This window comes from Erpetoichthys calabaricus, chromosome 9 (genome assembly GCF_900747795.2).
Source record: "Erpetoichthys calabaricus chromosome 9, fErpCal1.3, whole genome shotgun sequence".
NCBI classification, from domain to species: domain Eukaryota; kingdom Metazoa; phylum Chordata; class Cladistia; order Polypteriformes; family Polypteridae; genus Erpetoichthys; species Erpetoichthys calabaricus.
In genome coordinates this window covers 185734717-185762639 of record NC_041402.2, presented here as the reverse complement: position 1 = coordinate 185762639, position 27923 = coordinate 185734717, and the positions used below count along the sequence as shown (strand labels likewise).

Here is a 27923-nt window from a genome sequence, read left to right as displayed (position 1 = left end):
ACCACTGTGCCACCATCCTGCCCACATTTAAGACCACCTGAATTTGATTCCCTCCAAGTTATACAAAATTAAAAAATTATAATTACAGAAATTACAAAATGAAATGAAGAGCAGAAATTGAAATATGTTCAGCTGAGGATTAAATTGCATTTAATTCCAATAAACTGAGTACATTTAAATAATAAAATGCAGGCATAAATTACATTTTTATTCATTGCTGTTGCATAACATGAGCCATGAGGTTAAGTGAATGAAACAAGTTAAAGTTAAGAAAATTTAAATTGAATTTGTTTTACTTGTAATAATTATAAAGTTAGCCATAATGACAGAAAATAACTCAATTTAATTTTATAAATGCCCTGAAATAAAACTAAATTAATCTTCTGTAATTGAACTTAATTGAAACTGCACAATGTGAGCCAATGCAACAAGTCCTTTGAGAGCATTTCAACGAACCGAGTTCAAATGAAAGAAATGACCTGCAGAGAGCTGACTTGAACTCTTGCTCATCTGCATTTAAGATACAGTGCATCCGGAAAGTATTCACAGCACATCACTTTCTCCACATTTTGTTATGTTACAGCCTTATTCCATAATGGATTAAATTCATTTTTTTCCTCAGAATTCTACACACAACACCCCATAATGACAACGTGAAAAAAGTTTACTTGAGGTTTTTGCAAATTTATTAAAAATAAAAAAACTGAGAAATCACATGTCCATAAGTATTCACAGCCTTTGCTCAATACTTTGTCGATGAACCTTTGGCAGCAATTACAGCCTCAAGTCTTTTTGAATATGATGCCACAAGCTTGGCACACCTATCCTTGGCCAGTTTCGCCCATTCCTCTTTGCAGCACCCCTCAAGCTCCATCAGGTTGGATGGGAAGCGTCGGTGCACAGCCATTTTAAGATCTCTCCAGAGATGTTCAATCAGATTCAAGTCTGGGCTCTGCCTGGGCCACTCAAGGACATTCACAGAGTTGTCCTGAAGCCACTCCTTTGATATCTTGGCTGTGTGCTTAGGGTCGTTGTCCTGCTGAAAGATGAACCGTCGCCCCAGTCTGAGGTCAAGAGCGCTCTGGAGCAGGTTTTCATCCAGGATGTCTCTGTACATTGCTGCAGTCACCTTTCCCTTTATCCTGACTAGTCTCCCAGTTCCTGCCGCTGAAAAACATCCCCACAGCATGATGCTGCCACCTCCATGCTTCACTGTAGGGTTGGTATTGGCCTGGTGATGAGCAGTGCCAGTTTTTCCCCAAATGTGATGCCTGACATTCACACCAAAGAGTTCAATCTTTGTCTCATCAGACCAGAGAATTTTCTTTCTCATGGTCTGAGAGTCCTTCAGGTGCCTTTTGGCAAACTCCAGGTGGGCTGCCATGTGCCTTTTACTAAGGAGTGGCTTCCGTCTGGCCACTCTACCATACAGGCCTGATTGGTGGATTGCTGCAGAGATGGTTGTCCTTATGGAAGGTTCTCCTCTCTCCACAGAGGACCTCTGGAGCTCTGACAGAGTGACCATTGTGTTCTTGGTCACCTCCCTGACTAAGGCACTTCTCCCCCGATCGCTCAGTTTAGATGGCCGGCCAGCTCTAAGAAGAGTCCTGGTGGTTTTGAACTTCTTCCACTTACGGATGATGGAGGCCACTGTGCTCATTGGGACCTTCAAAGCAGCCGAATTTTTTCTGTAACCTTTCCCAGATTTGTGCCTCGAGACAATCCTGTCTTGGAGGTCTACAGACAATTCCTTTGACTTCATGTTTGGTTTGTGCTCTGACATGAAGTGTCAACTGTGGGACCTTCTATAGACAGGTGTGTGCCTTTCCAAATCAGGTCCAGTCAACTGAATTTACCACAGGTGGACTCCAATGAAGCTGCAGAAACATCTCAAGGATGATCAGGGGAAACAGGAGGCACCTGAGCTCAATTTGGAGCTTCATGGCAAAGGCTGTGAATACTTATGGACATGTGCTTTCTCAATTTTTTTATTTTTAATAAATTTGCAAAAACCTCAAGTAAACTTTTTTCATGTTGTCATTATGGGGTGTTGTGTGTAGAATTCTGAGGAAAAAAATGAATTTAATTTGGAATAAGGCTGTAACATCACAAAATGTGGAAAAAGTGATGCGCTGGGAATACTTTCTGGATGCACTGTATATACCTGCGGTGGGCTGGCGCCCTGCCCAGGGTTTGTTTCCTGCCTTGCGCCCTGTGTTGACTGGGATTGGCTCCAGCAGACCCCCATGACCCTGTAGTTAGATTATAGCGGGTTGGATAATGGATGGATAGATGGATGGATATATATATATATATATATAGTGATGAAAGGTGCTATATTGCGTCCGCCTCAACACAGACTCACACTGAGGCACATGTAAAAACAGAAAAAGACTTTATTTTCTTCAGCTGGAGGGCATGTCTTCCCCGTGAACCCCCCAGCCACAACACAGTCCAAGTAAGCACAGTAAGCACAAATCACAACCCTTTTTTCTGGCACCACCACTCCTCCCTGGCAACCTCGTCCTCTTCCTCCTGATTCTGGCTCCTGAGTGGTGGTTACTGGCCCTTTTTATAGCCCACCCGGTGCTTGATCACCTGCCTCTGATTGCTGTAGAGTTGTCCAGGCCGGCTCAGGGATCCATGCAGCACCCTCTGGCGGCCACCCCAGATCCCAACAGGGCTGTAGAGAACTCCATTTCCCATGAAGCCCTGCAGGAAACTGAGGCACCATCCTCATCCAGGGAGGCTGCCACCAAGCGTCCCGGGGGAGGTATTGGGTTGCCCATGGTTGCTCCCCTGGAACATATGCAGCAGGGGCGTCCCGGCCCTTTATATATATATATACAGTATGACACTGAAAATCACTAAGCATGTCACATTCAGTGTTGGCACTCTGACTTTCTGGCACAGTCGTTAGGATGGCCCACAGTGTGCTGCCTGACAGAGCCAGCGCTGTATGAAGCGTTAACAGGTTCGCCGAGTTTTGTCGTTTTTCCATTCTCTCTTGGCATGTAAAACAGAAGACTTCAGACAGATGAGTGTCTCTTCTGTTTGTGAGGTTCTTTATTCCTCGTCATTGCACTATATACTGTACACTTTATGTCCAGATGGGCACTCATTGGCTGTCAGCCCTCATCCACACAGAGACGTCACTACGACTAACCCTGCTTGAGGGGTGAGTCCCTGGCCATGTCACATTACATGTCACAGACTCTCTAAGATTATTAAAATGCATTATTATTATTATTATTATTATGTAAATGAAGGCTGCGACTGAAAATGGCTGGAAACGTCTCATAATGAGCCATAGTCTTAAGGTCGTCTCATTGTGCAAGGACACCTTCAAGACAGGGCAGCCGAGGTCAAAATGGCATTCTTCATGATGTTTAACAGATGAGGTGAGGGGTGTGCCATTAGTGACCTGCAGCTTCCACTTCAGGACAGAGCAGGTGGTGCCAGCTGATATTCTGTTGAAAACCCACCAGGGTGGGCTACTATAAATCAGCCCCTTGGCCGTGTGTGTGAATGTGCCCTACAATGGCCTGCCTTGTGCCCAGTGCCTCTGTGACACTGAATTCATGGGTTTGTAAAGGTCACTCTGCATGTGTTTTGTTTTTGGTTGAAAGGCTCAATATAACTTGTTTAATTTTAACTCTATAAATATTATACTGTGCATTGAAGTGTTTATTATGAAAGGTGCTATAAATCTTTTTTTAAGGGGGAAAAGAACTGCAGTTTTAATGTGGCGCCGAGCTTCCTGCATCCTGAATTCACATCCTGTGCCCACAGCTGTTGTCCATGTGGGGTCTGCATGTTCTCTCATGACCGGTGGCTTCAGGTTTAGTCCCACATCCCAAAGATACTTGGCGACTTCAAATTTGCCTCTCGTCAAATGATGGACTGGCACATAAAGGAATGTTTTCTGCCTTGTGCCCCGGTGCTGCCATGATTGGCTCAGCCCTCCCTGCTGCTAAATTAAATTAAGCGAGTTTGAGGAGGTGATTGTTATGGGCACATAGAGATTCACAAAATTATCATGGGCTGGAATAAACCAGGCGATAATATTTATTTAACACTTTAAGTAGTTACTAAGATTGGTACAGTCAGCCTGGCATCTACATCTATAGATTTTTTTTTAACCCAAGGCCACCCTGCCTGCTTAAATCACTCGACGTGTGTCCTCCCCACAGGTGTAACTGCAGTCTGATTGGCTCCTTGTCACCCGCCTGCCATCCCATCTCTGGGCAGTGCCAGTGCCAGCCAGGAGTTGAAGGCCTGAAGTGCACAGTTTGCCGGAGAGGATTCTTCAGCTTCTCTTCTCGGGGCTGCAGAGGTGAGTCTGTGCAGGATGTGCAGGAGGCTCCACTCTCGTGAGTTCTGATTTACTTTGGGAAGACTTCATTAAGGTGGCATGGTGGCGCAGTGGGTAGCGTTGATGCCTCACAGTTAGGAGACCCGGGTTCGCTTCCCGGGTCCTCCCTGCGTGGAGTTTGCATGTTCTCCCCGTGTCTGCGTGGGTTTCCTCCCACAGTCCAAAGACATGCAGGTTGGGTGCATTGGCGATCCTAAATTGTCCATAGTGTGTGTGTTCTGTGGTGGGCTGGTGCCCTGCCCGGTGTTTGTTTCTGCCTTGCACCCTACGTTGCCTGGGATTGGCTTCAGCAGATCCCCGTGACCCTGTGATAGGATACATCGGGTTGGATGATTGATGGATGGATAGATTTTCATACATATCAAAGTCCTTTAGTCCTAATTCTTTGATTAGTAACAAAGAATAAAGTGAGGCCTGATGGCCAGGAGGACAGAAAAAACAAAAAAAACTCCAGAGGGCTGGAGGAAAAAAAAAAACAAAATCTGCAGGGGTTTCAAGGCCATGAGACCATAATGCCATAATGTTACCCCTAACATTAATGATCTCAGTCAGTCCTCATGGTTTTCAGGCTTCACTTGAAAGAATTTGATGATGATGATGGTCATGTGGACCTCTGGCCTTCAACCCATCAGTGTAGGGACTGCATGGTGCCCTGATCAGGTGGTGAAGGCGCAGATCGCCAACCATAGGAAACTGGTAAAAGAACAGCAGACTTCCACATTCATGTCCTGCAGCTCAAACTCTGGCAACACAAAGGTGACAGATGTCCAACCATTGATATGGTCGTTGTGCTGCTACAGCAGCCTGTTTGAATATTGTTATTAGACTGTTTGGTACATTCCCAAAATCCCCCCCCCCCCCACACACATATTGGTATATCCGTAGCTCCCTTCTTGCTACTGGCGCTGCTTTAGTCTTAGCTTCACCTGCCGCCATATTGTATTTTAGGTTAAGCAAATTATCATCCTTTTACCTTCCTACAACTGAACACCAGCAAAACCAAGGAGCTGGTGGTGGATTTTAGGAGGCCCAGGCCACTCCTGGACCCCGTGATCATCAGAGGTGACTGTGTGCAGAGGGTGCAGACCTATAAATACCTGGGAGTGCAGCTGGATGATAAATTGGACTGGACTGCCAATACTGATGCTCTGTGCAAGAGAGGACAGAGCCGGTTATACTTCCTTAGAAGGCTGGCGTCCTTCAACATCTGCAATAAGATGCTGCAGATGTTCTATCAGACGGTTGTGGCGAGCACCCTCTTCTATGTGGTGGTGTGCTGGGGAGGCAGCATAAAGAAGAGGGACGCCTCACGCCTGGACAAACTGGTGAGGAAGGCCGGCTCTATTGTAGGCACGGAGCTGGACAGTCTGACATCTGTGACAGAGCGACGGGCGCTGAGCAGACTCCTGTCAATCATGGAGAATCCACTGCATCCACTGAACAGGATCATCTCCAGACAGAGGAGCAGCTTCAGCGACAGACTGCTGTCACCGTCCTGCTCCACTGACAGACTGAGGAGATCGTTCCTCCACCACACTATGCGACTCTTCAATACCACCCAGGGGGTGGGGGGGGGTAAACGTTAACATTATTAAAAGTTATTGTCTGTTATACCTGCATTGTTATCACTCATTAATGAAAAACAATATTAATTAAAATGCTGCTGCTGGAGTATGGGAATTTTCCCTTGGGATTAATAAAGTATCTATCTATCTATCTATCTATCTATCTATCTATCTATCTATCTATCTATCTATCTATCTATCTATCTATCTGTTGTGACAGATAGGGGGCACTGTCGTCCCCTTGAACCCTCAAACAACACGTTCTGACACCAGGTAAAAGTCCAATATTTAAATTTATTATAATAACTGTGCACAAAGCACCTCCACTCCACAATACTCAATAATAACTCAATAATCAATAACACAATACACTAATCCTCCACTCCCAGCAGCTCATTCACCCTTCCTCCCAACTCGGCTCACTGCTGGGATCTCCCACAGTCTTTTTAAACTCCTTGACCCAGAAGTGCTTCTGTCCCTCAGTCCACGTGACTTCCTAGCACTTCCGGGTCAGATCAAAACTCTTCTTTTCTTCTGCCCGGAAGTATATCATTTCTTCCATTCCCGGGACTGGGAAGTACTTCCGGGCTATAGGGAAAGTGCCACTCCCTGTTCTTCCCTGCAGCATCCCTTGGCAGCCCCCACGGTATCCAGCAGGGCTGTGAATTAAAACTCCATGGTCCATGGAGTTTGCATGTTCTCCCCGTGTCTGCGTGGGTTTCCTCCGGGCGCTCCGGTTTCCTCCCACAGTCCAAAGACATGCAGGTTAGGTGGATTGGTGATTCTAAATTGGCCCTAGTGTGTGCTTGGTGTTTGTGTGTGTCCTGCGGTGGGTTGGCACCCTGCCCAGGATTGGTTCCCTGCCTTGTGCCCTGTGTTGGCTGGGATTGGCTCCAGCAGACCCCCGTGACCCTGTGTTCGGATTCAGCGGGTTGGAAAATGGATGGATGGATGGTCCATGATTCCCTGCTGGAATTCGGGGCACCTCCATGTTGCAGGGAGGCAGAGGTGGCCTTAGGAGTACGCGGGGCCTTGGGCGAGTGTCATATGCGGGGCCGAGAGCCATAAGTGTAGGCTATATACCGTATCACCACGCTCACGGGCTTGTCCGCCTCTAATGCTGTACGCCTTATTATTGTTAAAAAACACGGTGCCTTATTTAGGTACCATTGGCCGTTTGATTACATTACGTATTGTAATTGTTCTTATATTGGTTTAGTGGCCTTTAACCAACTTAATTAATGATTCAGAAACATTTTGCACGCAAAATTAACAAACTAGATAACAGTTGTTTCTGCCGAACCTGCTGGAGTGGGCAAATTTATTTAATTACGGAGAACCAGAACACTTGTTATAAAACGAACACTTACCAAACAGCTGCTTTGACAGTCACAGACGAAAGTCCACTTTTCTGGCTTTTCGCTGAGCAAAATCGTTGATAAGATCCTCGTAGTCCAATGTTGAGGCAAGTTCCTTTTCGATTGACAAAATAGCTAAACTGCACAGTCTGTTTTGCGACATTGTTGATCGTAGATAATTTTTGATAAGTTTCAACTTTGAAAAGCTTCTTTCCGCGCTCGCAACGGTCACAGGAATTAGAAGAAATCCACCATGTACCGTATTTCAGTTGTGGGAGATGGCCGGCTCTTCATCCCGGTCAATACCCCCAGGCCGCTAGAGGGAGCCCTCCTTGGGAGTGCCCCGAAGACCAGCAGGGAATTATGGACAATGGAGTTTTTATTCCCAACCCCGCTGGACACCGTGGGGCCCACCAGAGGACGCTACAGGGAGGCTCAAGGACTTATACGTGCCCTATAACCCGGAAGTGCGTCCTGATCACATGACCAGAAGGAACGACGTGCTTCTGGGATGAAGAAAAGGACTTTTAATCTGACCCGGAAGGGATAACGAATCATGGACTACAGGGTTGGAATCACTTCCGGGTCAGGAGATATAAAAGGACTGTGGGAAAGCCAACACTGAGCTAAGCTGGGAGGAAGGGTGGCTAAGTGTCTGGTAGTGGAGGAATTGTGATTATTGATTGTTTATTTGATTATATGAGTAGTGTGGAGTGGAGGGTGCTTTGTGCACTTTGTTATTATAAAAATAAAAAGTCTTGGACTTTTACCTGGTGTTTGGCATGGTACCTGAGGGTTCAAGGGAGCACTAGCGGCCCCTGCTGTTACACAGTTTATAACGGATTTGAATGTCTTGCAGAGGCCCCGCATATTTGTATGATGAGCTGACGGTGCCAAAATAATCTTCTATCGTGGGGCCCCCCTCAGGCGTGGGGCCTGGGGTGATTGCCCTAGTCGCCACCCCCAAAGGCCGCCTTTGAGGGAGGGCTCCATCTGGTGGCTTGGGGGTATTGGCCAGGATAAACTGTCGGCCATATATCACACTATCTATCTATCTATCTATCTATCTATCTATCTATCTATCTATCTATCTATCTATCTATCATATAGCGCCTTTCACCTATCTATCTATCTATCTATCTATCTATCATATAGTGCCTTTTCTGTCTATCTATCTATCTATCTATCTATCTATCTATCTATCTATAATATAGTGCCTTTTCTGTCTATCTATCTATCTATCTATCTATCATATAGCGCCTTTCACCTATCTATCTATCTATCTATCTATCATATAGTGCCTTTTCTGTCTATCTATCTATCTATCTATCTATCTATCTATCTATCTATCTATCTATCTGTAATATAGTGCCTTTTCTGTCTATCTATCTATCTATCTATCTATCTATCTATCTATCATATAGCGCCTTTCACCTATCTATCTATCTATCTATCATATAGTGCCTTTTCTGTCTATCTATCTATCTATCTATAATATAGTGCCTTTTCTGTCTATCTATCTATCTATCTATCTATCTATCTATAATATAGTGCCTTTTCTGTCTATCTATCTATCTATCTATCTATTTATCTATCTATCTATCTATCTATCTATCTATCTATCTATCATATAGCACCTTTCACCTATCTATCTATCTATCTATCTATCTATCTATCTATCTATCTATCTATCTATCATATAGCGCCTTTCAGCTATCTATCTATCTATCTATCTATCTATCTATCTATCTATCTATCTATCTATCATATAGCGCCTTTCACCTTTCTATCTATCTATCATATAGTGCCTTTCACCTATCTATCTAACTATCTATCAATCTATCTATCTATCTATCATATAGCGCCTTTCACCTATCTATCTATCTATCTATCTATCTATCTATCTATCTATCTATCTATCTATCTATCTATCTATCTATCATATAGCGCCTTTCACCTATCTATCTATTTATCTTATAGCGCCTTTCACCTATCTATTTATCTATCTATCTATCTATCTATCTATCTATCTATCTATCTATCTATCTATCTATCATATAGCACCTTTCACCTATCTATCTATCTATCTATCTATCATATAGCGCCTTTCACCTATCTATCTATCTATTGTGGTGCCCGGCGGGCGTCCATGCCCGGCCGGGACGCCCAGGAGGAGTGGAGGAGGGCTTGTGCCTCCTCCAGGACACGAGGGGGCGTCCTCCCTGGTTGTATTGGGGGCCACGGGTACAGAGCTTGGAAGCTCTACCCTGTAGGGGCCCATGGCCACCACCAGGGGGTGCCCTGATGCCTTGGGGACCCTGGACCCCAGCGCTTCTGCCACACCAGGAAGTGCTGGGGGGAAGAGAAGAGGGGACACCCGGAGTGCTTCCGGGTACACAGCCAACACTTCCGCCACACTGGGGAGTGTCTGTGGAAGATTGCCGGGGAGCACCTGGAGCACATCCGGGTGGGTATAAAAGGGGCCGCCTCCCACCAGTCAAGGACAAGAGTTGGGAGGAAGAAGGATGACGTCAGGAGGAGGACAAGGAGGCGGCCTGAAGAAGGCATTGTGTTGTGGCCAGGACTTTGGGGTTTGTAAGCACAAAATGGAGTTTGTAAATAATGTAAATAAACGTGTGTTGGGTGACAAGAGCGTGTGTGCCTGTCTGTGTCCGGGCCAGTCTCCACACTATCTATCTATCTATCTATCTATCTATCTATCTATCTATCTATCTATCTATCTATCTATCTATCTATCTATCTATCTATCTATCTATCTATCTATCTATCTATCTATCTATCTATCTTCAAGTTGTCAATGGTTTTCACGTCCTAATACTTTGTAGGACTTCTTGCCAGAAATCTACATTAAAGTATATGGATTCTCAGCCTTGACTTTCTGGGTGAGTAAAGCTACCTGTCCACGTTCAGTACAACCAACTCAGTATGGACTGGGTCTTAGGAGAGAAGCCTCGCTAATTCAGTGTTCGGGAATGAAATAGACATTTATTTATGTATTAGATTATTGTATCTTTGTGTATTTATTCATTTCGTTCATTCTCGTCTCTCCTCAGCTTGTAACTGCTCTCCCATGGGCTCCGTCATCATGCAGTGCCACAACAATGGAACCTGCATGTGTCGCCAGGGCTTCACGGGATACAAGTGCGACCAGTGCAAGGTCAACTTCTTCAACGACAGAACAACTCACCAGTGTGAAGAGTGTCCTGTGTGTTATGGCCTGGTTCTCCGTGAAGTAAGTGATGGTTTTGGAGGGGTCGGGGAGTGGACCCCCATTCTGTTCATGGGTTACGCTAGCTTCATTACTTATTAGGGGCTTAGTCTACCTTCTCTGTTAATGTCATTACCTCAACATACAGTATGTGTTTGTGTTTGACATAAGCATGGAGGTGGTGGTGGGGCAGGGGGGTGTTGTGTCTCATGTAGTGTTCATGATGTCAAGGAGCTGGGGAGGTTTCAGTTGGTTACCCTGTGGAGTTTTCATGCAGTCAATGAGGACTGGTAGATCTGCAGTTGGACTGGATGCCTGAGATCAGGGGTTAAGGCACAGAAGACCCCCACCTTCTAGCAAAGCCACTGGTTCTGCTTCTGTTTCAGTTGGGTTTAGGTCCTGATGACAGTAAGGTCTTCTTGGAAAAGGATGGCAAAATGACATCTGGTACAGTGACACGCGTGACAAAACAGTCCTGTTGAGAGACTGAAATAACCTTCAATGGGGGACGCAGATGGACAGCCACCCACACATTCACACCAGCCACTTCCGGCTGGCCAGTTGCACAAAATTACTGGTCAGGTGGCGAGACAAAAGTACAAGATAAAGGGTGTGGGGCACCCAGAGGTAAACCCCTTATATTAAAGGGGCACAAAAGGTGTAAAATAAAACACATGCCACAGCACTAAGATGAGACGTCTTGAAGCAATCAATCGGTCTGCCCAAGATGGCATTGTTTCCTCTTAAGATGGATTCTGGGAGGAAGAAGTGTGTCCTGGTGGTCTGACCCCAGAAATGATGTCAAAGTTGGAGAGGAGAAGAGAGAATGTTATTACACAGTGCCCCCTCATGTCTCTGTGGTAAATTACACTCACACAAGCCTTTAGGTTGTTCCCCAAGCGCACGTGTGTGACAGCGGTTAGCACTGCGCTCTCACAGATCCACAGACCCAAGTGCAGTAACTGGACTGGCCACTGTCATCTTGAAATCCGCATGTTCTCCTCTTGACATTTGTCTGCCACATAGCAATGATGTGCCAGCTGGGTTCATTTTGTGGTACTTTAATATGAGTGGGGTCCAGCAGCTGTGGGGTATCTGTTGGTTAAGAGAGATCCACTGATCTTGACTTTGCTGATGAAGCTGTGATCTTCAATGGAGGCTCTGATGGGGGCTCTAGACGGACTGAGTGAGGAGTCTGAGTGTCTGGGCTTGTGAGGGTCCTGATAAAAACTAAGATGACCTCTTGGGCATGGCCTTCAGCAGTGTGTCTGTCTGCGGAGAGAGTGTCGACCTCGTCGAGAGGTTTACTTACCTCGGCGGTGACATTCATGTCTCTGGTGACTCTTCCTATGAAGTCAGTGGACGGATTGGGAGAGCATGGGGGCTCATGAGGTCCCCGGAAAGGGATGTGTGGCGCTTCTGATATCTCTGGAAAAGGACGTAGGTCCAAGTCTTTAGAGTCCTGGTGCTTCCTGTTTGTGAGATGCTATCCAGTGACCTGAGGTGAAGACTGGACTCTTTTAGTGTCTCTTCAGAGAATCCTTGGGTGCCGCTGGTGTGACTTTGTGTTCCTCTAGGAGTCCCGAATGAGGCACATGACCTGCACTGTGAGGGAGCGTCAGTTACGGCACTATGGCCATGTGGCGCGATTACCCGAGGGTGATCCGGCTCACGGGACCCTCATTGTTGAGGACCAGAGTGGCTGGACCAGGCCAAGAGGACGCCTACATAACACCTGGCTGCGGCAGATAGAGGGTCATTTCCAGAGGGTGGGAGACCGCATGTCTGCCTGGGGGGCTGCCAACCGGGATCCTGAGCTGTTTCGTCATGTGGTGGGTGCGTCCACGCGTTGTACCAGTGCATGCCCCCCAACCTGACCTGACCTAGGTGCCCCAGTGACAGAGGTCCTCATTTTATGGATTACAATAGGACCTTCCTTTTTTTTTTGTTTGAATGTAACAAACTAACTGATGAGTGCAGCATCACATCTGCAGCAAGTTCACTTTCTTCTGCAGTGCAGGTAACGACCATCAATGAAATGTTTTTTTTTTTTAAAAAGCCTAAGCGACTTTGTGTCAAAATGGTGGTACGTCATTTCAGATCAGCCACAACATTAAAAACCACCTGCCTAATATTGTGGACGTTCCTCTTGTGCTACCAAAACACTTCTGACCCATTAGAGTCTGGACCTCACAAGACCTCTGAAGCCGTCCTGTGGTCTCAGGCACCAGGACGTTAGCAGCAGATCCCTTAAGTCCTGTAAGTTGGGGGGGCTGGGGTTTGACCTCCATGGGTCAGCCTTATTTTTCCAGCACATCCCACTGATGCTCAATCAGATTGATGGCGTCGTTGCTCGTTCATTGCACTGACCTTGAATGGCACTTTATATATACAGTAAGAATCGTCTGACGTCTTAGTGTCGCCATGCTCTCCTGTAAGTTGTTTTACTCCCCTTTACTTACAACTCTTGTTGCTTTATATCTCGTATGTTTGATTTTGACCATCATTAAAGCACTAACGCTCTATGATGAACTGGTTTCCTCATTCCCTGAATTGCATCAGCATATTTGAAAGTGTTACGTTAAAGACACTATATAAAGTTAATGCGTTGCCAGATTAGAAAATTAGAAATATGGGACACTCTTAAAATCTCTCTCTATATTACTATACTAGGGGGCTCTGCCCCCTGCTCGCTTCGCTCGCCAACCCCCATGTTCAGTTTACCGGATATACAATACAATTTATTTTTTTGTATAGCCCAAAATCACACAAGAAGTGCCACAATGGGCTTTAACAGACCCTGCTTCTTGACAGCACCCCCCAGCCTTGACTCTCTAAGAAGAAAAGGAAAAACTCACAAAAAAAAACCCTTGTACGGAAACCTTGGGAAAGGCAGTTCAAAGAGAGACCCCTTTCCAGGCAGGTTGGGTGTGCAGTGGGTGTCAAAAGAAGGGGGTCAATACAATACAATACACAGAACAGAAGAAATCCTCAATACAGTATAAAAATAAAAATTCCAGAAGTACGGAGTAGAATTTCACATTAGATGATATCACATAATATGATTTGGATTTGTTTTAAGTCCTGGAGACCTCATTCATCAAGCTGCCTCCACCATTTTGCCATTCCACATCTGAAATAGCGCTACTCCGATGAAAGGACCCCTCATTCCCACGTCCCCAGTCATCAGGGATGACTTTACCTTAGGCAGGCAATCTACAATTTAAAGAGATTGTTATTTTCTTGGGAATTGTTACATATTCATTATTTTCACTTTTACTTTAAAAACTTTTGTAAAGACAATACTTGTTTCTTTATTTCCTGCCCCACCCGAGGTTACATCTCTTTCTTCCCAGACGTATAATGCTGCTCGTGTTGTGAAGGGTGTTGCGGCTGAACGTACGCTAAGGATATGTCTTTAGATCATTTGCTGTCTTTTTGCTGCTTGCGAGCTGTCTCTTCTACTTGTCGCATGTCGTTGTTTTAAGAGCTCTGAGCACATGATGCTTGTCTGCCAAAAGCAATCCAACATCTGCTAGCTTAGAGGGCTGTGGACTTGTTTTAAATGATGGCACACTACCTGGGCTCACGTGACGTTGTAAAAGCAATACCTGTCTTTTATTTCTGGCCCCGAGCGTGTTTGAATTCTTTCTTGCAGGATGTATAATGCTGCTCGCGTTTGTCGGGGGGGGGGGGGGGGGGGTAATAGCTGCTGTTGCGCTGCCCTTCGATCTTTTTAAAGCCTGTACAGCCACTGTCCTTTTTGCTACGACCCTGGGACAATCTCTTAGATAGATAGATAGATAGATAGATAGATAGATAGATAGATAGATAGATAGATAGATAGATAGATAGATAGATAGATAGATAGATAGATAGATAGATAGATAGATAGATAGATAGATAGATAGATATGAAAGGCACTATATGATAGATAGATAGATAGATAGATAGATAGATAGATAGATATGAAAGGCGCTATATGATAGATAGATAGATAGATAGATAGATAGATATGAAAGGCACTATATGATAGATAGATAGATAGATATGAAAGGCACTATATGATAGATAGATAGATAGATAGATAGATAGATTAGATAGATAGATAGATAGATATGAAAGGCACTATATGATAGATAGATAGATAGATAGATATGAAAGGCACTATATGATAGATAGATAGATAGATAGATAGATAGATAGATAGATAGATAGATATGAAAGGCACTATATGATAGATAGATAGATAGATAGATAGATAGATAGATAGATAGATAGATAGATAGATATGAAAGGCGCTATATGATAGATAGATAGATAGATAGATATGAAAGGCACTATATGATAGATAGATAGATAGATAGATAGATAGATAGATAGATATGAAAGGCACTATATGATAGATAGATAGATAGATAGATAGATATGAAAGGCACTATATGATAGATAGATAGATAGATAGATAGATATGAAAGGCACTATATGATAGATAGATAGATAGATAGATAGATAGATATGAAAGGCACTATATGATAGATAGATAGATAGATAGATAGATAGATATGAAAGGCACTATATGATAGATAGATAGATAGATAGATAGATAGATAGATAGATAGATAGATAGATATGAAAGGCACTATATGATAGATAGATAGATAGATAGATATGAAAGGCACTATATGATAGATAGATAGATATGAAAGGCACTATATGATAGATAGATAGATAGATAGATATGAAAGGCACTATATGATAGATAGATAGATATGAAAGGCACTATATGATAGATAGATAGATAGATATGAAAGGCACTATATGATTGATAGATAGAGAGATAGATAGATAGATAGATATGAAAGGCACTATATGATAGATAGATAGATAGATAGATATGAAAGGCACTATATGATAGATAGATAGATATGAAAGGCACTATAAGATAGATAGATAGATAGATAGATAGATAGATAGATAGATAGATAGATAGATAGATAGATAGATAGATAGATAGATAGATAGATAGATACTTTATTAATCCCAAGGGGAAATTCCAATACTCCAGCAGCAGCATACTGATAAAGAACAATATTAAATTAAAGAGTGATAACAATGCAGGTATACAGACAGACAATAACTTTTTATAATGTTAATGTTTACCCCCACGGTGGAACTGAAGAGTCACATAGTGTGATGGAGGAACGATCTCCTCAGTCTGTCAGTGGAGCAGGACGGTGACAGCAGTCTGTCACTGAAGCTGCTCCTCTGTCTGGAGATGATCCTGTTCAGTGGATGCAGTGGATTCTCCATGATTGACAGGAGTCTGCTCAGCGCCCGTCGCTCTGCCACAGATGTCAAACTGTCCAGCTCCATGCCTACAATAGAGCCTGCCTTCCTCACCAGTTTGTCCAGATGTGAGGCGTCTCTCTTCTTTATGCTGCCTCCCCAGCACACCACCGCGTAGAAGAGGGCGCTCGCCACAACCGTCTGATAGAACATCTGCAGCATCTTATTGCAGATGTTGCAATTTATTTATTACATTATATATATTATATTTATTAATAGTAACTTGGCACCAAGTCTCATGTGTACGGTCCCCGCGAGATGCACCATGGTAAGTCTCTTTGGTCTCGCGGGTTTTTAAAATGTCTTTCGAGATTATCACGTATCGTAGCCTTGCATTTGCTTTCCATTCCAGGATTTTCTTTTATATATATATATATATATATATAGAGAGAGAGAGAGATATACATTTATACATGCCCCCCCCCCCACACACACACACACACACCCAGACCAATATATTATATAAAAGTAGAGACATAAGTTAAAAACATAAAGCAAGGATTTTAATGGGTTATGAGGAAAACAAAAGTAAAATCATTTGAAAATTATTTAATGCAAGCTAAAAAAAATTCTGCAAAAGTGAAATCATTTGAACATATTTATTTAATACAGACAACAGAGAAATATTATTATTTAATACTGGCAGTTAGAAAATAAGTGGGCCGTGGTAATAGTAACAACACACTTTGTTGACAGTCGCCGTATGTTGCAATGCTGATCCAGAACTGCACAGCAGCGCGGCTGGAGAGCGAAGCGGTAAGAGTGTCACTGTCCTCAGCCAACCAGAGCAACTGAACAAGTTGCAAACAGGCAGCAAACACTCGTGTCCTCGTTACATCTGGGTTATTTTCATCAAGAGAATCTGAGAAAAGAAAGTTTAATTACTTAGAAAGTTACAAGTACCGTAAGAAGGTAATAAAAATATGTTTTTATTAGAGAAATTTGAAAATGAACTAAATACGGGAGTTTGGGTGACCCTGAAATGTCAGTATGGGACAGGGGACAAAAATATGGGACATGTCCCGTATATAAGGGACGTCTGGCCACCCTGTGCAAGAGGACTCTAAAAGCAGGGGTTTGGATAGAAAGATGGCTGTCGGGTCGCCTCTGGGTATTCTTCATGGCTACGGACACCACCCCGCACCCTAATGGCCGGCCTTGGTTTTCTGTTCACAGGCAGATAAGCTGAAAGGCAAACTGCAGCGAGTGGAGCGGCTGCTGCAGACCTACGAGTGCCGACACTGGAGAGGCTTCGACGAGCGCCCCGTGCAGGGGGATTCACCGCAGAGCGATTCGCTGGAGGAGCTGGCGGTTCAAGGTGATGAGCGAGCGAGCAGCCTATAATTTGGTTTTGCAAGCTTCTCTTAAACATCTGCTGACAGATTTGACTAAATGATGTTGTCAAAGCTTTCATCTCTAAGGGTTTTTTTTTCTTTTGCAATAGGTGCAAAAAATTTAATTGCAATGCAGAGCATTAAATAAGGCAAAATAAAAGAATGAGAACAGGATTTCTTTTTTCATTCAAGCATCACAAACCTTGCCAGAGCCTTTCATGATAATAAACCAGGGAGTTAAAGCAGGGAGCAGCACAAAGTCTTCTGAGTACGGACCACCTCTGCATCTCCTAACAACAGCATGCCACAGTTTGAGCCCACGTGTGTGTGTGTGTGAGTTAGTGAGTGTGCCCTGCGAAGTACTGGCACCCCATGCATGGAAACCTGGCACCCACTACACTGTAAAAAATAACGCGTTAAAAGTACTTAAAAAAATAAGGCAACAAATTACAAGCAATATTTTTGAGTAGATTTAATATACTGCACTATTGAGTAAAGTTAATTTATTAATTTACTCAAATTTACCTAAAATAAATGAGTTTGATTAAATATAAGTAGTGGCAAAAATGGTTTATTTTACTCTGATTTTCATTTGAATTATAGTACTCAAAAAAATGAGTAATAATGCAACGCTGGACAGTAATGACTGTATAACAAATACATGCTAAAATTCCATATATCTTTATTTATTTGAACATACACAGATAGTCACAACAACGGAGTTACATTTTCAAAGGAGAATTAAATCAAATGTCTGAGGATAATTTTTACTGAATTATTGACATTCAAATGTTAATGTTAATTTTCTTTTCTTTTTTTAAACTTTCTTCAAAAAGTATATCTCAGTCAAATAACGTCCCAGGAATGAGTGCTAAACGGGAAGGAAACAGAGAGCGAAATCCTGAGGCAGATGGCGCTCTTCAAACACGTCCTGCATTTACGCCAACATATTCGCTTAAATGAATGGCCGCCTTTTCCACTACTTCTCAGTATGCGATAGCGAAAATCCTGAAATAAAATAGGACGTAGGAAATCAAACATCGCTAAATAAATCACAGTATTATAAATTAACCAGAAAATACATTACCTATGTAGAACACTAATTAAATAAGAGGTCAAATAATACCGTGACAGTTAGGAAAACATCTTTTTATGTTGTTTACAGGTTGTAGTTTAGGACAAACGCCATTGCGTTCTCAAACTTATCTCAAAGTGTCATTTTCTTTTTCTGTGTAGTTTTTAAAAAGTTTTAAACGATAAAAACAAATATGAACATACGTAACTATCCGAGAAATGTGCTTGCTTTTTCAAGCAAACCAACGAGGTAGGTTGTTAGAAAGACGCTACCTTGCCGCCATGTTTCCCACATGAAGGGAAAGGTTTCGTGAAAATAGCAAATGCTTACGTCTGTGACTATACGAAATGAAATACTAGTTATTAATTACGGAATTAATATGCTTTATACTTACACATTCGTAGTAAAATAGCTCTTATTATGGATAAGCATTACAGCTGAATGCGTTGTTGTAAAGACCAAGAAATCGATGTGAGATGAAGTGCCGTGTCATTAAATTTAACTTAACTTAAATGTGTTCAATTCACAGCATAGTTTTTTTACTTAGAAAAAGTTATAAAAAATGTTTACGTTTTAAGAAAAATAATAAATTAACATTATTCTTAATTTTTTTATTGAATTAGAATTAAATAATCAATAAAAAGGGTAAACCCCATTTTTATTAATTAAAGTAATGATTATTTTGTGTATAGTTAGCTATTTTTTATTATTATTTTTCACACATTCAAGATTTATTTTTTACAGTTTAATAAGTGACCAGGCTCTGACTGCACAAATGAACTGAACCCGCTGCTCTTGGTTAACACAAGTTAAGCGGAGCCCATCCTTGGCATTGGCTAAGTGGGTCACACACTCCCCCTGCGTTTACGGGTTGTATGATTCTCAAAACGAATCAATGTGGCCTTATGTCCCTCAGCCTGATTTCTTTCTAGAGGTTCTCGCTCAGTTTTGTGCCCATTGAATCAAATCAGCCACACTTGTAAGGTCACCATTTTGATTCTCTGTCGCCTTTAACTTTCTATTCCAGATGCCAGGGATGCTTTTGTGCTGCAGTTTACAAGCCTGCAGGGGGCAGTACTGAGTGTGCAGACTCGGCTGCAGATGATCCACCTGAAAGTGAACTGCAGCCTGGGAGGAAGAGGTGGGCTCTGCAGCTCTCTGGAGGTGGTCAGCAGAGCTCTGGGTGCCACCCAACAAGAGCTGGAGAAAGCAGTGGAGACTCTGGGTGGCATGGTATGGTACAATACTCACTTTCAGTAGGGGATGGGCATGGTGGGCAAGGTCCTTCAGTTGAAGTAACTCCTGTGATGGTCGCCCTTCTAACTAAACATCTGGTTGTTTTGCTCGCAGGTGATGAGTGGGGGTCTTCCCGATGAGTCTGAGCCAGGGGCTGCATATGCAGATGAATCCCGCCTGTTAGCTGCCAGGTAGACGATCTTCATCTGGGCTTGTGTGCGAGTTTTCTTGCGTTTGCATTTGTATGCTGAGTGTGTGTGTTCTCACATATGTGCCTGTGTGTTGCTGTGTGAAGGGGCGTTTTGCTAAATGGGTGGGAGACTTTGCTCTTTGAGTGTGGGTGGCATTTACTTGTCACTTTTCCCCCACACAAACACTTTCAGCTCCAGTGCTGGCCAAAGCCCATATAGAGCTGGCTGCTGGGAGGGTTAGGGGGGTCTGGAGTGTAGACCACTTACTTACTTGCACCTTGGAGTAGCATGGACAGGAGGGTGCGCAGTTACAGTTACATAAGTGGTGCCCTTTGGTGCTCATAGCACACATTCACTATTACTAGACTTTGAGGCCCCTCCACTCAATGTTCAGAGTGCCCGCTCCTACAGTTACATAAACGGTGCCCCTGAAAGTCCAGAGCCTACATCTCTTTGATGATGGTGCTCTAAATGGCCACTTACGTCACCTAATAGATTGGCAAGCTCTCCTCAATTCCAATATGGTGCCCCCTGAAATGCCGCCTTCTCCCTATGCCAGCTCTCTTGTTTAATTTTTCCCTTTTTTCTCTCCTCATTGCAGCCACCGTCAAACTGCAGAATCCATTGAACTTGTAGCCAGAACGGCTCTTAGGACATCGAACGAGACCTTCGTCCTGCTGGCAGAGACCCTGGAGGACAACTCAAGTACGGAATGCTTCAGGGAGATGAGCCAACGGTGAGCTTAACTGTGGTCTGCAGCACACTCGGAAACCTTTAAAGGGGGAATTGGGTGGTCTGCTTGTGCCACCACAGCCATGTGAGGACCTCAGTGCTCTGCTGCACCCTCAGAGACGCTGTAAACAAAATGGTAACCGGCGCCAGTCAGAAGCGGAGAACAAAAAGAAATCCCTTCCCGCCGTGAAATCGATGGAGTCGCATTCCATGAATCCGTTCGTTTTCTAATCGCTGATTCAGCTTAGGGAGTGACGAGCCAATGCATGTTGTATTGAAGCCATCTCTGGGTGGACTGGCCGGTCATTGCAGAGCATAATTCACAAACGCTAATTAAACCAAATCAACTGGAATGTTCAAGTAAATTATAGAAAAAAAAAACAGATCTAAATCCGTTAAGTAGTTCTCTCATGAAAAGTGAACAGACAGACACACATTGGATTTTATTCTGTATATACAGTATATATAAAAGCCAAATACCACTGACTCACACATCACAAAATCTCCCGAACCATGAGGACTTGGGACTTGAAATTTGGAATGTAGGTTACCTTTGGCCCATAGGTGCTCGCTAAGAAACAGTTTTAAAAGTTTCATGCTCCAACCGCAAAATTTCTTATAGTTCTTTAGACCTGTTTGTGTGTCTGTCCGCTTATCAAGAGATACTACAGTAATCCCTCCTCCATCGCGGGGGTTGCGTTCCAGAGCCACCCGCGAAATAAGAAAATCTGCGAAGTAGAAACCATATGTTTATATGGTTATTTTTATATATTTTAAGCCCTTATAAACTCTCCCACACTATTATAAACATTTCACGCACAGTTATACAGCATAAACCCTTTGTATTCTCTTAGATATTAGGTAAGATTCGTTGAAATTATGTATGTAAACACAGTTTACATACAGTAAAACCTAAATATTATTTTAAAGATATCAAGCGTCTCCAATATCACATATGTTACAGCCATTACGACAGGCAGGCCACCAGCAATAAATACGTACAATACAAGAAAAATTGTATACAGTAAAATGTGTGTACAGCGACACTAAACTATGTACATGTAATAAGTACTGTACGTAAATAATTAATTATGGTTACTCACCAACAATGACACGACGACTTGTCCGATAACGATGAGTTTAATTTTACTGCACAACAAAGGATAGCGTTACAGCTCTTCTAAAGGAGCCTCTTCAGGCGACTGTTTAGCACCGCCGTTGTTCTTCTTCCATCACTCTTCAATCCAAATCCCTAAAGCAGATTCCATCCAGACTACTGCCTTATCACGTCCACTTGCAACTCGTTTTGCGCCCTGGTTAAAGGACACTGCGGCCGTAGATCTTATATGCTTTTCCTCCTTTTTAAATAAAAAGAATCGTGGACTCATTGATGCTGTAATTGTGTCCTGCAGCGGTGTAGCTGTTTCCTTCCTTCAACATATCCAAAACTTTTACCTTTTCTGCAATCCTGAAGCATTAGCAGTAACGTGCATTAATTCTGAATGAGTGAGATGAGACTTCCTGGTTAATGCAGCACTCCGTTGCTGAGCCAATCAGCAGCACACAGGAACTTAACTGCGTGCTCTGATTGGGTAGCTTCTCAGCCATCCGCCAATAGCGTCCCTTGTTTGAATTCAAATGCGTCCCTTGTTTGAATTCAAATGGGCAAATCAACTGAGGAAGCACACGTACTGTAGACCGCAGACATCCGCGAAGCAGTGAAAAATCCGCGATATATATTCACATATGCTTACATTTAAAATCCGCGATGGAGTGAAGCCGCGAAAGACGAAGCGCGATATAGCGAGGGATCACTGTACTACTTAACGGATTTAGATCAGATTATTTTTCTATAATTTGCTTGAATATTTCGTTGATTTTGTGACTTTCTCATCCCCCTGAGTATCAGAGTTCACCTGCAGGAGCGATTTATTAGGGCGGGGCCCTCCTCACTCTGCCTCGGGGCGTAATCTTAACTCCGCTTAGTTAGCGAACAACAGAACTACTTAACGGATTTAGATCTTTTTGTCTAGAATTTGCTTGAACATTCCGGTTGATTTTGTGACTTCTTTCATTGCGCAAAGAATCATAGTTCGTTTTCAGGAGCGATTTATTTGCGCTAATCCGAGACTAAGGGGAGGAAGAAGAGTGACGTCAGGAGTAGAGAGCTGGGCGGGGCCCTCCTCACTGTCCTGTTTCACTAAGGACCCGCTTATACTTCACGCTCAGAATGCGTACGCGCACGCATCATAGCTGCCACACGTTCATTTGATGCGTCCTCTGAGCAGTGCGCGAGTTGCAGTACCTGTAAAAAGTCGGGTTTCACAGTATGATAAAAGTTGGAATGTGACGTCAGCGTGTCTGTTTACTCTCTACACGTGACAGAAAGCTCCGTGTTAATTTTGCTTTGAGGGTCCTACGGGATCGATGTGCGCACTTCGCTGTTTGATGAATGGTTCGATGGGTGAAGCAAAATGTTAACATACAGATGCATTTGTGCTGCTTTTATATTCAAGCGTCGCATATTCCCCATCGTAATGACACGATACATTTTAAAAGTCTCACATACCGTCTTCTGTGCCGTCTTATTTTTTTCTTCTTTGTTTTCTTTTTTTTCCGTCTTTTTTTCCTGACTTGACAGCAGCGGAAAACAGCAATAGATCACCACACAGAACACATTACATGTATGATATTCCAACTCTCTGCACACTTAGAATCCTTACACTTATACTTGTTATCACTTTCATGATAGTACTAGGGTGTTGTACCGTGTTAGCCATTATGAATGTAGCGAAAAGCCAAGCAAAATGACACCTTTTATTGGCTAACTAAAAAGATTACAATATGCAAGCTTTCGAGGCAACTCAGGCCCCTTCTCCAGGCAAGCCTCGAAAGCTTGCATATTGTAATCTTTTTAGTTAGCCAATAAAAGGTGTCATTTTGCTTGGCTTTTCTCCACTTTCATGATGAAATGCATTAAAGTATGTACAGTATGTTACATTTTACAGATAAATCGTTAATTTCGTTTAAATAATGAATACTGTTAATGATTACACACATGGGGTTACACGGTGGAGGAGCGGTAGCACTGCTGTCTCTCAGGGAGTCACGTCGCTGGTATTCCCTGCCTGGAGTTGACATGTTTTCCTGCTGGGTTTCCACACTGTGCTCCGGTTTCCTTACAAAGACATGCAGTTTTGGTGACACTAAAATGATGCTAGTGTATGTGAGTGCTTGTATTCACCTTGCGATGCGCTGATGTCCCTTCTAGGGATTGTTTCTGTCTCGTGCCCAATGCTTGCTGGAATGGACACATCCCTGGATTGATGGATTTAATCATTAAATATCCTTTTCAGAGATTTTGTGGCATGGTGTCATCGGAATTGTATGGGTGATTCAGAGAATTGAACACTGCGAAGACGAACCTGTTTTCATCGTGATGATATCTTGCACTGCCACCTGGTGGATTCTTCCAGATTTACGTAAAGTGCGCGCGCAAGTTTTAACAGTACAACGCTTGCATAGTAGGAGAGTCCGCTGGAGCCTGCGTCACGTCGTTTGAAGTATAAACCTGGCCTAATACTCGGGTGAAGCCGCGGTGGATGGCTAGTGTATATGTTACCGGCAATGTATGAAATGCAGGCATTGTATAGAATGCCTAGGCAATATTTAGAATGCCTGGCGTTTTTGGGCAAAGTATGAAATACCCGAATTATTTTAATATTATATATATTATATATTATATTTTGGTGGACTCAGGATTGGGTCACTGCTTTTTGCAGATGATGTTGTCCTGTTTGCTTCATCAGGCCGTGATCTTCAGCTCTCTCTGGATCGGTTTGCAGCTGAGTGTGAAGCGGCTGGGATGGGAATCAGCACCTCCAAATCCGAGACCATGGTCCTCAGCCGTAAAAGGGTGGAGTGCCCTCTCAGGTTTGGGAGCGAGATCCTGCCCCAAGTGGAGGAGCTCAAGTATCTCGGGGTCTTGTTCACGAGTGAGGGAAGAATGGAGCGTGAGATCGACAGGCGGATCGGTGCGGCATCCGCAGTAATGCGGGCTCTGCATCGGTCTGTCGTGGTGAAAAAGGAGCTGAGCCGCAAGGCGAAGCTCTCAATTTACCAGTCGATCTATGTTCCTACCCTCACCTATGGTCATGAGCTATGGGTAGTGACCGAAAGAACGAGATCGCGAATACAAGCGGCTGAAATGAGTTTCCTCCACAGGGTCTCTGGACTCTCCCTTAAAGATAGGGTGAGAAGCTCAGTCATCCGGGAGGGGATCAGAGTAGAGCCGCTGCTCCTCCGCATCGAGAGGAGTCAGATGAGGTGGCTCGGGCGTCTGATCAGGATGCCTCCTGGACGCCTCCCTGGTGAGGTGTTCCGGGCACGTCTAACCAGGAGGAGGCCCCGGGGAAGACCCAGGACATGCTGGAGGGACTATGTCTCACGGCTGGTCTGGGAACGCCTTGGGATTCCCCTGGAAGAGCTAGAAGTAGTGGCCGGGGAGAGGGAAGTCTGGGCATCTCTGCTCAAGCTGCTGCCCCCGCGACCCGACCTCAGATAAGCGGAAGAGGATGGATGGATGGATTTTAATATTATATATACTTTCTCTAGGCATTATATAGAATGACAAATGCTATTTAGGAAAAGTATTAAAAGAGAGTCATGAAAAGTCCATCCATCCATCCATTATCCACCCCACTATATCCGAACTACAGGATCACGGGGGTCTGCCGGAGCCAATTCCAGCCAACACAGGGCGCAAGGCAGGAAACAAACCGTGGGCAGGGCGCCAGCCCACAGCAGGGCACATGCACACCACACACCAAGCACAACTTGCATGTCTTTGGACTGTGGGAGGAAACCCACGCAGACACGGGGAGAACATGCAAACTCCACGCAGGAAGGACCCAGGACCCACTGCGCCACCGTGCCGCCCGTCATGAAAAGTCTTTTATTGAAAAGATGTATATGAAACAAGAAAGAAATGCAAAATAAAGTATAGGACTTTCTTATTGAGGAAAACAAGAGAAAATAAAATATGAACCTACTTGTTGCAACAAGGAAGGAAAAATTTTTATTGTAAATCGCACTGAAATGCAAATGGGGAATTCTCCGTCTGAGGCGAGCGTTGAAAGTCACGTGACATTAGAAACGTCATTAGTGGGAGTATTTTATACTTTTGCATAGAATGACTGATGACTCAGGCGCCGCCGAGAGTGGCAGCCTTTTCAGCAGCTCCGTGTACGACCTTATTTTTCTACCTTTTATTTTTCTCTTTATTATTTTTTATTGATCACTCCTATCACTTTCTTTTATGTGGATTCGTTCCGTGGACACTTTTACTTTTACAACATGGACATGGATTTTTACACACCGACACTCGTCTATTGTGAATTTCCCCTTGGGATTAATAAAGTATCTATCTATCTATCTATCTATCTATCTATCTATCTATCTATCTATCTAGAATGCCTAGGAAATGTGTGGAATGTTAATCATTTCATACTTTGACGTCCAATTTTCGGCATTCTGTATATGGCCTGGCGGCACGGTTACGCAGTGGTAGCGCTGCTGCCTCGCAGTTAGGAGACCCGAGTTCGCTTCCCGGGTCCTCCCTGCGTGGAGTTTGTATGTTCTCCCAACTCCGGTTTCCTCCCGCCGTCCAAAGACATGCAGGTTAGGTGGATTGGCGATTCTAAATTGGCCCTAGTGTGTGCTTGGTGTGTGGGTGTGCTTGTGTGTGTCCTGCGGTGGGTTGGCACCCTGCCCGGGATTGGTTCCTGCCTTGTGCCCTGTGTTGGCTGGGATTGGCTCCAGCAGACCCCCGTGTCCCTGTGTTCGGATTCAGCGGGTTGGAAAATGGATGGATGGATGTATATGGCCTAGGCATTCTATACAATCCCTGCATTTCTCTCTCTCTCTCTCTATATATATATATATATATATATATATATATATAGAGAGAGAGAGAGAGAGAGAGGTGTTTCTTTGTATCACATCTTGCCTGAAGAAGGGGCCTGAGTTGCCTCGAAAGCTTGCATATTGTAATCTTTTTAGTTAGCCAATAAAAGGTGTCATTTTGCTTGGCTTTTCTCTACATTCATAATGGCTAACACGGTACAACACCCTAGTGCTACTTATTTCTAAGCATATGTATCCTAAGCTTCGCACCTACTATTATCTAAAGCACACTCTTATTGTAAGGCATATCGGAGTAATAAAACAGTTTTGTTTTTCTTCAGTGCAACACATGGAAATGAAAACTTCAAATGTTCGAAAACGACCGAAATGGTGTCTCCCTGTGTGTATGCAAGCTGACCCGGGAAATTAAGGCGTCTTTATAAGTACGTTGTGGCCACAAGAGGGTGCGGTTTACGATCGTTCGAGAAACAATTATGGTGTGTGAGGTGCGCCAGACTTAGAGGTGTCTGGTGGCTCAGCAGTTAGCTGTTGTTGTTACGGCTCCGGAGAACCAAAAACAGCGCCTGAGATTTTTGGTTTTTTTCCCGGAGGAGTTGCATTTATAGCGTGGGCTGAAACAGAATCCAGTTTTTGTTTATTTTATTAGGCAGCTAATCCCTTTTCCTGAACTGAAAGACACTGAATAAACATCAGGCTAAGAGGCTTTATTTTGTTGTATGCACTCTATTATTTTTTTCTTTTCTTTCTCACAGTAAGAACAATTTTAACTATGCACTATATTCTTTTTTGCTGTTTAGTGCAAACATTTACATCAACAATATATATATTTTTTGCTATTGTGGAATTAAAACCTACCTTTTTTCTTGTACATCTGCCTCTCATATTATCCCCTCAGTCCTGGTTGGTCCCAAACTCCTAGTGGGCCATCTGCTTCAGTAGATGGCTTGTGACAACTCATAAACATGTGAAAATCTTTTATTTTAAAATCAAAATCATGCAGAGTCCTAATGGTGTCAGTTTGAGGTGATGTTCTGTCATGATCGTCTTTTCTAGACTTCTCAAGATGCAAGCAGCTAAGAGGAACATCTCAAACGCCATCGGGGACCTTCAGTCTGAAGCCACAAGCGTCCATGAAGAAGTGCAGGAGAAGATCAGCAATGGACTCCATAATGTCACCAGCAGGGAAACTGAGGTAACAGCAGAGGCTGAATTATCTTATGTCAAAATATGACTGCATGTGACACTACGTGGAAGTGTCCTATGAAATTTCAGGAACCCGGTTGATGAAACGCATAGATAGTCGACTTAATCCAAGGCGCCTTGTAACATTTGAGGTTCGGTTGCTTCCATTTCTTTTTGTTTCTCAGACTGGCACACAGGCAGGTGAAGTGACTTGCTCAGGGTGGCACAGTGGTGTCAGTAGTAGATAACACAAAGCGTCAGGGGTTGAAATTCAAAGTCTTAACCACTACGCCACACTTACCTCAGAGGTGACCTGGGGTGAGCTAGCAAACTCATAATGGTGGCGAGAGTGTGGAAGACAATTTCAAAGAC

General features: G+C 43.6%; 1 protein-coding gene across 1 annotated transcript in view; it reads left to right on the top strand.

Annotated features, from left to right (window-relative positions):
- The window catches only part of lamc3 (laminin, gamma 3), a 232446-nt gene that overhangs the window by 170884 nt on the left and 33639 nt on the right, over nucleotides 1-27923 (top strand). The window contains exons 16-22 of the mRNA XM_051932256.1: nucleotides 4194-4336; nucleotides 10373-10551; nucleotides 17053-17194; nucleotides 19301-19518; nucleotides 19636-19712; nucleotides 20314-20448; nucleotides 27423-27561. Of these exons, the coding sequence (XP_051788216.1) occupies nucleotides 4194-4336; nucleotides 10373-10551; nucleotides 17053-17194; nucleotides 19301-19518; nucleotides 19636-19712; nucleotides 20314-20448; nucleotides 27423-27561 (1033 nt within the window). The remainder of the gene's footprint in view (nucleotides 1-4193; nucleotides 4337-10372; nucleotides 10552-17052; nucleotides 17195-19300; nucleotides 19519-19635; nucleotides 19713-20313; nucleotides 20449-27422; nucleotides 27562-27923) is intronic.